We start from the raw sequence: 13,027 nt of genomic DNA, 5'->3' as shown, positions 1-13,027 counted from the left end.
TTATCTACTTATTCCAGAAGTAATGTATTAACCAAAAGGATGATTTAACTATTCAGACATCAAAGAAATTCTTGAAATACATACCCAATTTTTCTTATAAAAGAAAGCCAACAAAAATTTCACAGTTCTCCTTGGACTTCCCTGACATACATGCAGACTTATTTTTAAAATCAAAGAAATGTAATGATGAATGGTATTTTAAGAACAGAGTTTATAAGTGGAACTGTTAATCATTCTTGACGAAGTTTTGTAAAGTCTCACTGTTCTGCAAGACAAAATGAAAAGGAGGCTTCAACAGGCAGCTGTCTTTACAGAACCTGTTCTGAAATGATAGCCTGTCAAATCAGCATTGGTATTTAAGTGTAAAGATACAAGGGCCAAAACCTTCTTCTATCAGACAGTTGTTTACAGATGCAGTAACAGAAACAAGCCCTCAAAAGTTGGAATTATACCAGTTCTGGAACATAAAGTATTATTCAAACTCAAGAAGCCTCTACTTGGAAGAAAAATATTTATTTTGACCAAATGGTGAAGGTAAACAGTCTTTTAACACATTGAATCAAGAGAAGAGAAAAAAAAAAATCTTTGAATACAACAAATGTAGTATTAAGTCTTAACGATTACTACATTGCTTAATTGTTTACCATTTAATACTTAAGTATTCTTATATCCCATTGTTTTGTTTTGAATCTTCAAGACTTCTCAATACTGTATAACTCCTACAACACAACCCTGAAGATGTAATCATAAAAGATTACAGAAATTAGATTCATATTATATCATGCTGACTGGGTGAAATATAAAAGGGAACAGGAGCCTTCCAAAATACAAGAGAAAAAAGTTTCATATGGTGAAGCAACTTTTTATAATAAAGAGAAATTATATAACCACAATACATTTTTCTGAATGTTTATCCCACCACATTTTCATGTAGTTTCAAAGCAGAAGACTGAAATTTAAAATTACAGTTCAGCTCTTTTCTCAAAATCTAAAGCAACTCTGAAGCATCAAAATTGTATTGGTTATTTAGCGTTTTACATTTTGTAACATTTTGCATAAGTTATTTGCTATTCAAAACTTTACTTGCCTTTCAAAGACTGATCTTAAAACTCAACGTTTCAGTTTCTTATCTTTAGTATGCGTATCCTTGAATTTCTACTCATTGTCTTCAGTGCTGTAATTTCACAGTTTGAAAATACTTTGCTAACTATAAATGGAGAAAAAATGCAGGCATAATTCTGGAGCTGAGTGACATTCATACTCCAGGAAGAAGTGAACTGCTTTATTTCAAAGTTATTTTAAAGTTTAATACTCAATCATTCTGGTCAAAGTTGGTCTGAGCGTTAGGCTTCAACATCATCTTGTTTCAGTTACTCTTACTCTATCCTCATTCTTTTCTTTGATCTCCTGCCCTCACAGTGCGTTAATTTGGTTCTGGCACTGATGTTATTACTCAAAGTACACAGGTGTTTAAAGGCTCCAAATACTTCTAGTTGGTGAAGAACTGTACAACAGGAATATTTTCTATTATTAGACACTCTAATGAATTTAGGGCTATGAGTTTTCTTATGCTAAGATAAATTATTTTTCGTCAAATCTTTCTTATGCTAAGATGAATTATTTGTTGGCAAATCTGGTTGAAGAAACAACTGTGTATACACAAACATCTTTACATAACACAAATGTTTCTCCCTTTGCTACTTTCTCTTAATAATGAGGCATATATTAATGACTTGTCTTATATCCCTCCTGGAAGATTTGCATTAAATCAGGATACCAATTGAAAATGGAAGAAAAACAGGGTGACATAAAAAGCAGTAGCACTATCTCAATCAATTCCTTGGGCATTTGTAGAGCTCAGCCCCCTGTGACCCAGTTAGGCCACTCTCTGATCTCATGTTTGCTTTCACTGCTCTGACAGAGACACAGCTCCCTTGGTCACAAAATGGAATACATACGTATCCACACCAAATGAAGAGCATTTCTATATCTGTAACTGAATTCCGTGGTTTTCTGGGGTTTTTTGTTTCGGTTTTTTTTGTTTGTTTGTTTGTTTTTAATGGACTATGTCAATCTGGAACTTGCTTTTCTCAGCAAGATGGAAGTCTACAAGGACATTAAATGTCAGGTAGGTACCTTCCTAAACTAAAGATACTATAAAAAAAAATTCGGTAAAGCTAACCAAGATAAAAGACTTACTCTTAGATCCTACTTTAGGTGTATGAACATTGGCTTTCCAGAAGATTACTGTTGACTATATATTGATTTGGACCACAAGGAACAAAAAATGTATCATATAAAAAAAGCCCTAGAGCTATAATATAGCAAGAAGAAAATAGACTAAGCCTGTGGATTCAAATACTTACAAGTCAGTTTGATACAGCATTTCCCTTTGTAATTAGATTCATAAAATAGAAATAGATGCAGCTAACAATACTAATCTCATTCTCAGGTAAGTGATATGATATCTGGGTAAACTATTCTATCAAGAAATGCTTAAAATATATGGATTGGTGAATAGTGTAACCTCTATAAATATAAACCAGTCAATTTTAAACAAATCAATAAGTAACAATTCACACTCTCCATCAGTGGATCATTGTTATACAGTAGTTTACAGAACTCAAACAGCCATTAGGAAGTTGAGCAGAAGCATTTGAATGGAGGCCTTCCCTAAGGAACAATGCACAGATGAAGATTTATGATTAATTTGACAGATCACCACATACTGCAAAACACCCTAAATACATTCTAGTATACTAAAATTACAAACACCAAAATAACATCAATACAAATAAGCAAAAGGTTGTTTCAATTAAAAAGTGATCAAAATTTACAGTATAATATTTTATACAAACTATTTCCAAGGAACATAAAAATAAAAGCTAGATATCAATTGAGATGCATCATAAATGGCAACATACAACAAACTACAACAAACATACCAGCCTCACAAGTCGTGTACTACCTTGCTCTACTTACAACCACGTAGGTTCCAACATCAGACATTAATGTAACTCAGAACACTAATGCCTGCAGCCCTATTTTCCACCTAACGATTTTAGAAACTTTAACTGGAAAAGCATGGGATTGATAACTCCAGCAAAAGTGATACTAATGATATTGCGGCAAGTTTTAATGAGAAACTGTGAATTTATTTATTTTTAATCCTTAACTAAAATCGATGTCAAATGACGTAATTAAAAGGTTTCTCTGAGATCTAAAGAATGCACGCAGCAATATATCCCCACAAAGCCCCATCAGACATCAGCTATTTGTAGGGCAGGGACTTAGAAAGCCACAGATGGTGTTTTAATAGCTCTATGAATTTCCTCAGTGCCCTTTGAAGTCATGTAAATTTTTAATATTCATAAGTCCTGTAAAAAGTAAATTTACTTTGACAAAAAAAAGTCACTTTTTCTTTGTTCTAGTACAAATGAATGACAGTGTAATAGAATTATTTTTCACTTCCATATTTGACAAAGAAATAGGATTATCATATAATTAGTAGTGACAGACTGATGACTTTCTGGTAGTTTGAATTACATCCATCTAGTCATCTAAAGCATAGATATTATCTGAAAACCCACAGACTTAGTGATCAGACTTCCCACTGGGAGCTACTTAAAGACAATATTCAGCACACCAGAAAGCAGAATAATTTTTCAGCTTTCTCAAGTCCATCACAAGTTTGAATGCAAACAAAAAAAACAACCGTGTTTCTTACAAAGTATTGCAAAACATTCTTCAACCGAGAAATGGATGCATGAATCTCTTATTCCATGCAGGCTGGAGTATGGGATTCACATCTAAAGCAGATCATCTTTAAATACCTAAAAAAAAGTGAATTGATAGTGCTATTATAACATAAGGCCAAATTCTATCCTTCTGCTCTAATTATAGATCCTGATTCACTTGAATTATAAAGTTTCTGAAAAAAATCAAGTTGAACATCAGAGTTCATGATTAATGTTATTTTAATGAATACCTGAGGAATTAACAGTTTGCCACTAGAACCTTGATGAGAATTTTTATGTGGATCTGAAATGCAGCATGTAAAACTGAAAATCCCATATGGCATAGAACTTAGTTACTTTATCAACACCAATTTTGTATGCAAATAAATCATTCTTAAAATCATGTCTTTAGATGGTTAACTACAACAGAGCACCTGTTGTATAACAGGAAAGGGGTCTGCAACATGTATTCATTATATGCAGTCTGTTACATTAGAAATGTAATATAATTGTGAGAGTGCCACCACTACAGATGTGACACGTGTAATGATGGTAACTTACAAGCAAGTATTAATGTTGCATTCATATGGACTTTCTCTGGATCAGCATCACAATTCTATTAATATCAAATGACCAATGCAGACAAAAGGCTATCGTAATGAATACTGAAAGAATTCAAAGTTCACCTATTTCAGAACAGTTTTTCCAGTTTCTATACAGTGATTTTCACTTTCTATTTCATAAGAAACAAACTTTTATGAAGGATGCAATTCAGCAATAGCTCTATTTCCAAGCTAATCCCAAAGTGATTGCATCAATTAAATGTATTTCCAAGTCAAATAATTTGGACTTCATAAATACATCGGCTGCTATAAAAGTAACAGTTCCTTTTTTTTTTTTTATGTTGGAACCTTCCTGCCAGGATTACGTTATATTTTGTTGCTGTGTTACAGATAGCAGCAGAGGGGCAGTCTGACAAAACAGAAATGAGTTTCAAGTAAAGGTGTGGAACTGAATTCCTCCGTGCAGAAAAAAAATTACCCATTCACATTTATTGATATTTGCTGAAGCTTTACGGAGATTTACTGAGATTAAATAGTGGAACTGAGCACAGTGAGATGGTGGGTGGTGCATTTCAGTAGTGGTGACAATGAGTTATCACTTCTGCTGGTACAGATGTTTTTTGTTTGTTTTTAAATGTGTAGCATGCAGGCTTCCATGGAAAAAAAAAAATAGGAGGCATTACTTCTGGAGTTTCCAAAATGTCAAGCTTCCATAAAAATAAATACAGTGTATGTGAAATCACTACTATTTTTTCCTAAAATAGCTTTAAAATAATAAATAGTACAAAGTGATGCTTTTTGAGAATAAGCAGTATGATTTAGTTCCTATTTTCATTTCTAAAATGTTAGAATTCATAAGAATTATGCAAGGAACTTAACTACTCTGTGGCTTAAACAGATTTCTATGCTGCACATTCCTGAATCTTTCTTCCACTTCTTTATTTCTGTAAAAATACTAGGAATTTTGCTGGTAACTGGTTCTTAAGCCAGTGTAAGATCCACCCCTATTCAGTCAACCTGTTCAAGGATATCTTATCACTTTAATTTCAAGTGCCAACTGTAATACAAATTGCTGCTCAACTCCTCAGAACTTGTTCATTCTTTTATTCAATATTCGTGTACATTTTGCCATAGAATTCTTGGGTTTCCACATTTCTCTAGAGGAAAAAAAGCTCTACCCACTGAAATTGAAAACATATTTCAGATTATTTTCACTAGACTACATTCTAAGATCCTTCTTAGGTAATATGCAAAAAGTCAAAAAAACAGAAAACTTGGAAAATAATTCAAAAGCTAAGAAAACGTTATAAGAGTCCAATGCTTAAATTATGAATTGTGGCATTTACTGATGTATAACCACTAAACGTACAGATGTTATAATTATGAAATATACCAGAGAGTTTAGCTAAGCAATTATTATACCCAAAGAGAATAGATAGAATGCTTACCTGTATCCCGGGCTCACTAAAAAACTCCAGAGGAGAGGATCTCCAGAAGAGATCCTTTCTTCCTCGTAGCCAGCTCTTAAACGGGTCTAGGAGAGGTGGAGTCTGGCTCCACCCCTTGCCCAGCACAGGTGAATTGCCTTCACCTGTGCTCCCAGGGCTGACTCATTGCTCACCTCAGGTAATCGATCAGAGGTTCAGACCACGATTCAGCAGTTCCCAAACAACTGATAACTTAACTGAAATCTTATAAGTTACTCCTTTTCTAAGTTTTCAGCTCTATCTCCCAGACATTAAAGATAAACAAGCAAAACAGCAGTTAAGAAGAAGAGGGAAGTGCTAACTGCCAATAACAGCTCTTGAGAACCTTACAGTTACTACTTGGGCAGAAAGGCAATATCTTCTTTAAAGTTACCCAAAAATGGACCATTTCATTGGAAACCATCTTCTACTACACCACAAGTTTTGCAAAATACATTGAACTAAAATTTTTTTTAATCTATACTAGCGGAAGATTAATAGCCAAAAATGAGGAAAGGTAAAATAAGAAACAGTAAGAGAAGCAGACATAAAAGAAAGTTCCCCTGTAGAGGGGCCTCGCTTTGGCAGGGGTTGGACTAGAAGATCTTCAGAGATTCCTTCCAACAATTCTGAGATTCTGTGAAAAGATCCAGCTGTGAATAACTCCAAAGAACTTGACAAAAGTATGACACTGGCCAGCATGACAGCAGGCTAATAAAATCAAGCAAATGGGAAGTAATGAAAATAGGAAGGTACAGATTAAACTGCTTGTTTACATTAATCAGATGCAATCCTGTGGGGGAAAAATAGTTAACACATTGGCATCTAGATTAAACATGCTGTCTACTTCATCAGCCATTTCAGAAGAAAAGATGAGTAAGATGTTATGTTGTATTAGAAGGGTAGGACAGTAACACACACATACACATATAGAGAAACAGATAGATAGAGAGACTGCCATATGAACTGGTGGCATGTTTTCAGTTACAATACTTCTGGTTTTAGACATCAAGGTAGATACATTAGTCTTTCTTCTGATAAAAACGGCTTTTACTCTGTGGATATAAGTTTAAAAACAATAGTTTTCGTTTTCTTAAATGCATCTTTTATCTTTTGTAAAAGCACACTGAAAAAAAAATAAAATGCTCTCAAAATTCATATAAAAATAATTGCTTTGCAGTCAGATATATGTGATTTAGGGATGATGAGGCAGACTTTGTGGGTTGAAGAATCTTATGAATCGTTTCTAATTTCTTTTGTGAAACGGGGAACTGCTAAAGGAAAAGATAGATTACCTTTGCCTGTGGGTAATAAGGCTCCTTAAAAGGAGAAGCAGCATAGACTGAATAGTTACACACAGTTTGAGTGAAAGGAGCCATACAGAATCTAGTTCTGGTCAGAAAATTACCTGCAACAAAATACTGATAAATAACAAGTGAGGAAAATGGGAGAAATGACATTTTATTCAACTCCTTTCTTTTAGTAGTTTGCTGAGCTTAAACAGTAAGTCAAGCCAGAATTTCTTGTACAGAATGCAGAAGCAATGAAATACCTTCTGCCTTGCATAAATTCTTTCATCTTGCATGAATGTCAGTAGAAAAAGAAAATAGCAAAACTGCATAGAGGAAAAGTGAAAACATTAAAGAGGTCACAATTTCATACTATTAAAAAAAAAAATTGACAGCATTTTTAAAAAGTATTTTTTTCCAAGAAAGGTATAAGACATTGTATTGCATGTGGGCGTCTGCCAATGTAGACAACAGTGAAAAGCACAGCATTAAGTATTCAGCAAAAAAACTATTCTCTTTAAAAAGTTAAAAAGAGCCATTTAAAAAGATGTATGTACCAGACACTACACAGCTCTCCTTTTTATATCCGCAGAAATAAGTTTCACTCTTAGAAACAAAGAGGCTTTCTAGCTCCACTGATGTCAGTTCAAGCTCCACCACTGGCCTCAGCAGATTTGACATTTAAAAGTAATTGAGATTTTGGCCTTTTTGTAGTTGAGAGAATTAGCAGCAGAAAGAAGAATTAGATTTTTATTTAGCATAGTTTGAGAAAAGCAATAGACACAACACGATGGATGAGCACACAGCAAAGTACTTGCCTGCAGCCTTCTGAAATTTCTCCTATACTTAAAAGCATGTTTAATGAGAACATCTCCTTCCATCTCATACTGAAACAGCCAACCCATCCAAAAAGAGATTTAAAATCTGAAATTAGAAGCCTTTATTGTGATTGGTCCTTCTCTGTTAGAATTCAGATGGAGTCCTTTGTACCTTTACATAATGAAAAGTAAAAAAGACTTTCAGCCACTGAAGGTAAGCTGTATCACAACACAATTGTGTAAGAGGAGAAAAATCTATTCTGCAATATAAAAGAAATTAAAAATCAAGTGTTGGTCATACAATGCCTCCTCTGCTCATAACATATCCTTTCTCCAAACTTGTACTCATGCTAAGTATTCTCAGTGATTTTATTTTTTAAGATGCAAAAATCGGACATAAATCCCACAAGATCCACAGAAAAAGTATTTCCTTTCTCTAAAGTATCCTCCAAGAGAGACACAATCCAAAGCTTGGTAAACTGCAGACATGGGTCTCAAGTAGGCTCAGCTGTGCTCAAAGAAAGGGCATACTCCCTTCCTCCAGTAAGGCTCTATATGAACAAGGGCTAACAGAGACCAATAAGAAAAATTAGCAACCCTTCTCCCTGCCTCATAGCCAAAATACAACATGCAGTAACATTCAATAAATAGTACACAATCAAACAGCAAAAATGATACCATCAATCACATAATCCCAGTACAGAAGTCAGAGCTTATATAACAGTCCATAGACCAAAAGTGTCAGAATAAGTTAATTTTTTCTTTTTTGTACTTTCAGGAACTTGAGGCTATTTTCAAGGTTGCTTTATGTACTACTTCAGCACAAGCCAACAAGATATTGAATGAGAATTCATTAGCAGCTGGTCAAGTGTAAATAGTACATCAATCATGTTATTTCCTTACTGACGGCAAATTTAATTTCAACTCAGGAAAAAGCCTGTGTTTTGAACAGTGAAATACATCACATAAAATAGTGACATTTGATAGTATGTCTTTAGATTATCAAGTCTATAGGGAGAAAAACAGCTTGATGCATAATGAAGCCCTTTTTCCTTCATATCCACCAAACACATTTGGAACAAGTAAAGCAGATGAATGAACTACAGTTTGTTCTAGAATAAATTCATAAGTTTTTGTCTAACACTCCAGTAGAACTTCTGGAAGAACTGCCCTCTTTTGTCTTATATTTACAAGATTTCCACCAAATAAAAAAATACGTATTCTTTGCTGTCCATTAAATATCAACCATTTACTATACAGGGATCTTTATTGATTTTCTTTATTGAAAACCTGAACAGGTCAATAAAAAAGAGAAAAAGTGGCACCCACTGACATTCACTGACACTTGTTGAATGCTTACATAGACCAACTGGTGAATGTGAATGCAGTGAGACAGTGCATGGTGAGTTTCAGCAGCAGAAACAGTGATGTGAAAGACCAGCCACATTCTGGATAGCCATGCACAGCTGTCATGCTAAAATGATGATTGTCTCGATTAGCTCGTTCGTGCAAATCGGCTAATGGTGATGACTATGTTTAAACTAGTATTTTTTAGCTGAGAATTTGCTCTATCAAAACAGTGCTCTTGTGCTCTTTCTTTTACTTTCCTTGGAAGTAAATAAGAGGCATAACTTTCAGAGTGAGCTGCATATTAAATGCATAAAGAACACGCTGAGAACATAAACATTTCACAACACGCAGTCTGTCAAGCTGGCTGTTTCTCTGCCTGTTAGCGATTTTTATTGGGTTGATTAAATGTCATTTATGACACTCTTCTTGGAGTCAAAAGAAAGCAAAGAAATATTATTACCTTTTGCATACAGACAGTAGGAAAAGCAACACTGACACTTCTATAGTTATTTGATTGTTAAAACAATACATATTAAACATTGAGTACAATGGTAACATTTAATACTAAGTATCATTTATTCCTTTTTTTTTTTTTTACTAATATTCTTAAGTTGTTGCAAATTTCTGTCAGAAGAAATGCTAGAAATTTCTTTTTTGTTGGCAAGGTACTGCTGTTTGTTTGGTTTTTGCTGTTCTTGTTTTACAATGTATAATAGCTTTCTTCAGAGAAAAAAGTTAATATGAGAAAACATACAAATGTAATATTTTCATTTAATCTTGTACAGCAGAATTTCAATCAGCTCTTTCTTATTAAGTTCAAGTTCATGAACAGATTATGGGACATAAAATTCTTGGGTGGATTCTGCAATACTAAATTTAGATAAATCTTTCTAATGTAGTTATAAATATGGTAGGATAAAAAAGATTCCCACTAATATGATCAGATGAATCACTGTCAGCCATACTGTTTTCATGCCAACAGCTTATGAGGAAACTCGTACTACTCAATAACTTCTTTTGTATATCCATCCTGCCTACATCCTCTGGAGAAGAAGGGCTATAGGAGTAATACGTCAATTTAAATCTGTGAAAACACTTCCCTCTTTCATGAGCCCTCAATTCTGCACCAGGTGCAATTTGCAGATTCATGCAGAGCTGCCCTCCATTCTGAAAAGGAGCAGTTTGATGTCCTGAGAGATGACAGAAATGGGACTTCTCCGGAGAGATAAACTTCTTGCTGTTCTATGCCAACATATCACACAGCAAAGCATTAAGTTGTTGCTTAAAGTTATTTTCTCCAATTCACATGGCATCCAAACTGACTATTAATTTTCATTTCTCCACAAAAGTGCTAACTATATTCTGAAAGAAAGGAGCAAGGGGAATTCATTCAATGGTTATTTCCTTTCACAGACGGATAACTCTTCATATTCGATGTTAAGGTTTAGAAAAAATTAGAAACATTGAATAGAAAAGATAATCCTAGATTATTGCTAAATACAGCAACTAGTTAGGTAGCTGGCTTATCCTTTTCTTCTACCTTTACATAAATTTTCTTTAATATTCACTACTGGTAATGAAACAATATTAAAAAAAAAACATGGTAACATAAGATTGCAAGGATTTTTCAGTAAGAGTAATTAGAAAAATTTACTTAATGTATGCTACTAAACTTTGCAGCTGTTTGATTTGAAAAATCAGCTACTCTATACGAAGACAGCAGAAATGCATTCTGAAATACCAGACTTCAGCAGTGCCCCTAGAAATGACACACTAACTGTTAGAAAAATGATAAGTTTAAGATTCTTAAGAAAACAGGAAAGTGGTTAAGAAAAACTTCACATAATGACAGTAATTTTGCACAAATTGTAAAATATATACATCTATCTCTGTATATATTAAATAGATAGGTGGATGTTCCAATAACAAGCATTTGTTATATTTTCTTCCAATGTTTTTTTTAATTACCACAATCAAGGATTTATTTCATCTTGGAAAGAGGAAATGCTACTGCATTGAAAGTTCCTTAAAAACAGAAAAGTTTTCAACATATATACCTAACAGCACCTGATATACCTAACAGCAGAGGAAGTATATCAAATTCAAATTAGAAATTACTGTACAGAATCACCCTCTGCAGAGCCATGAGTTGGTCATCACCCTACATTACTGCAGTGAAAGCCCTTAAATAACATCAGATTAATCCTAGAAATAGCTTGGTTCAGAATCGTTAAATGAAAAACAAAGCTTAAGAATGAAAAACCTTTTATTATATATCTCTAGTTGATGTTTGATCTGAGTTTACCAGAAATTCTGCAAGACCACAAAATCAGGTAAATTTAGCTGCAGCTTATTTTTTATCTGTAAATCTATTCAGGAAATTTTCTAGATTACTTTTATTGTTTAAACATACTAACATCTTCTTTCCGAACATTTAATACCTAATTTCCTTTATAACTCTTTGACAAAGCCAACAGCAGAAAAATAATTTTCAATTATACTTACAAAGTATAAAAGCTCACTATAGAAGTATTTAAAGTCACCTTAAGTACCTAGCCAATATCAGCAAGAGAATTACGAGAATTACGTTTTCCTCTGTAAATGCCAGCAAAATATGCCATATGGGCATACTAATTTTACTGGAATTATTTTTTTTTTCCCCAAAGACATCATATTTGAGAAAGTAATTAAAAACCCTGAATAGACAAGATCCAAGTGATGCTTTCCACCCACACACCATACACTGATATTTATACATTTTATATTTTGCTACACCTGACTTCCAAACTTCTCTCTAAGAGTAGTTTCGGAAAATAATATAAAGAGGATAAAAAACATTTTAATCCATTCTTTCTACAGAAAAATATCTGAATAAAAGCACTGTTTACACATTTTGCTGTTTAGAAATTCAGGGAAAAATAAAGAAAAATCCTTAACCTGCTGGTAAAGACCACTCAATACATAAGTAAAACAAGGCACTAGTACTCCACAGCACTCAAATACATGAGTCAAGACCAATCGTAAGACCCAGAACTATGCCAGCAATAAAAACATCTTATTTTCCACCCTTTTTCTGTTTTTAAATTTCCAGTGTTTGGGCTCACAGAAGTGAACATCAATTACAATTTGAAATCTACACAGATGCAATTGCACAAGTTCCAACTAACCAGCATGTCTTTCTTACAGCCAGACCTTCCCCGTCCACATCAACACATGACTCTGTCCTACACACTGTTTTGTTGGTTGTTGGTTTTCTTTTAGCAAGAGAGAGAACATGAAAGCTCAGCAGATTACAATCCATTCCTGTCTTAGATAACACCCCCATTACCAAACATCCTTGTTTGCCTGGTGCTATTATTCTCATGTACAATTTGCATGCTTAGATCCAAACATGCTTCAAATCCAAATGTGTCCTGTATTGAGAAGTTGTGGACACAAGCCCATGGTGAAGCAGAAAGTTTCAAACAACATTCAGGGAACCCATAGAAATGAAGTTCCATAGCTGTACCAGCAAGGTAAAATTAATTATTAGACTTCCACCACTTTCTTAATAATCTCAGTAACAGACTGAAACTACCCCTGGTGGGAGCAGGGAAGGTTTGACTATGCTCCTTGCCAAACTCAGTACGTACAATACAGCGGTGGTACAGTAAGAAGCAGCAAACACCATCACTTACGGCACAAGAATCACAGGCACCTCCAAAGCTGCCAATAAAGTTACGGAGCTGGTGACTGTTTGCACGTTCACACGTGACTTGTGAGCGAGTCTGTGACTTGTGAGCGAGACACTTCTGTGAAATACTT

The 13,027-nt window shown here is 34.1% G+C and overlaps 1 protein-coding gene across 9 annotated transcripts in view; it reads right to left on the bottom strand.

Annotated features, from left to right (window-relative positions):
* Positions 1-13,027, bottom strand: part of CTNNA3 (catenin alpha 3) — a 420,268-nt gene that overhangs the window by 308,369 nt on the left and 98,872 nt on the right. Inside the window, exon 8 of one of the 9 annotated variants that reach the window (XM_052678014.1) lies at positions 498-3,833. The exons of the other annotated variants lie outside the window; for them this stretch is intronic. Coding sequence (XP_052533974.1) covers positions 3,810-3,833 — 24 coding nt within the window. The 3' untranslated portion in view covers positions 498-3,809. Of the gene's footprint in view, positions 1-497; positions 3,834-13,027 lie in introns of those variants that run through there. 9 annotated transcript variants of the gene reach the window in all.

Source organism: Tympanuchus pallidicinctus, unplaced genomic scaffold (genome assembly GCF_026119805.1).
Source record: "Tympanuchus pallidicinctus isolate F22 unplaced genomic scaffold, pur_lepc_1.0 scaffold16, whole genome shotgun sequence".
Lineage (NCBI taxonomy): Eukaryota > Metazoa > Chordata > Aves > Galliformes > Phasianidae > Tympanuchus > Tympanuchus pallidicinctus.
The sequence above is the reverse complement of the archived record's forward strand: the minus strand, read 5'-3'. Positions and strand labels throughout refer to the sequence as shown.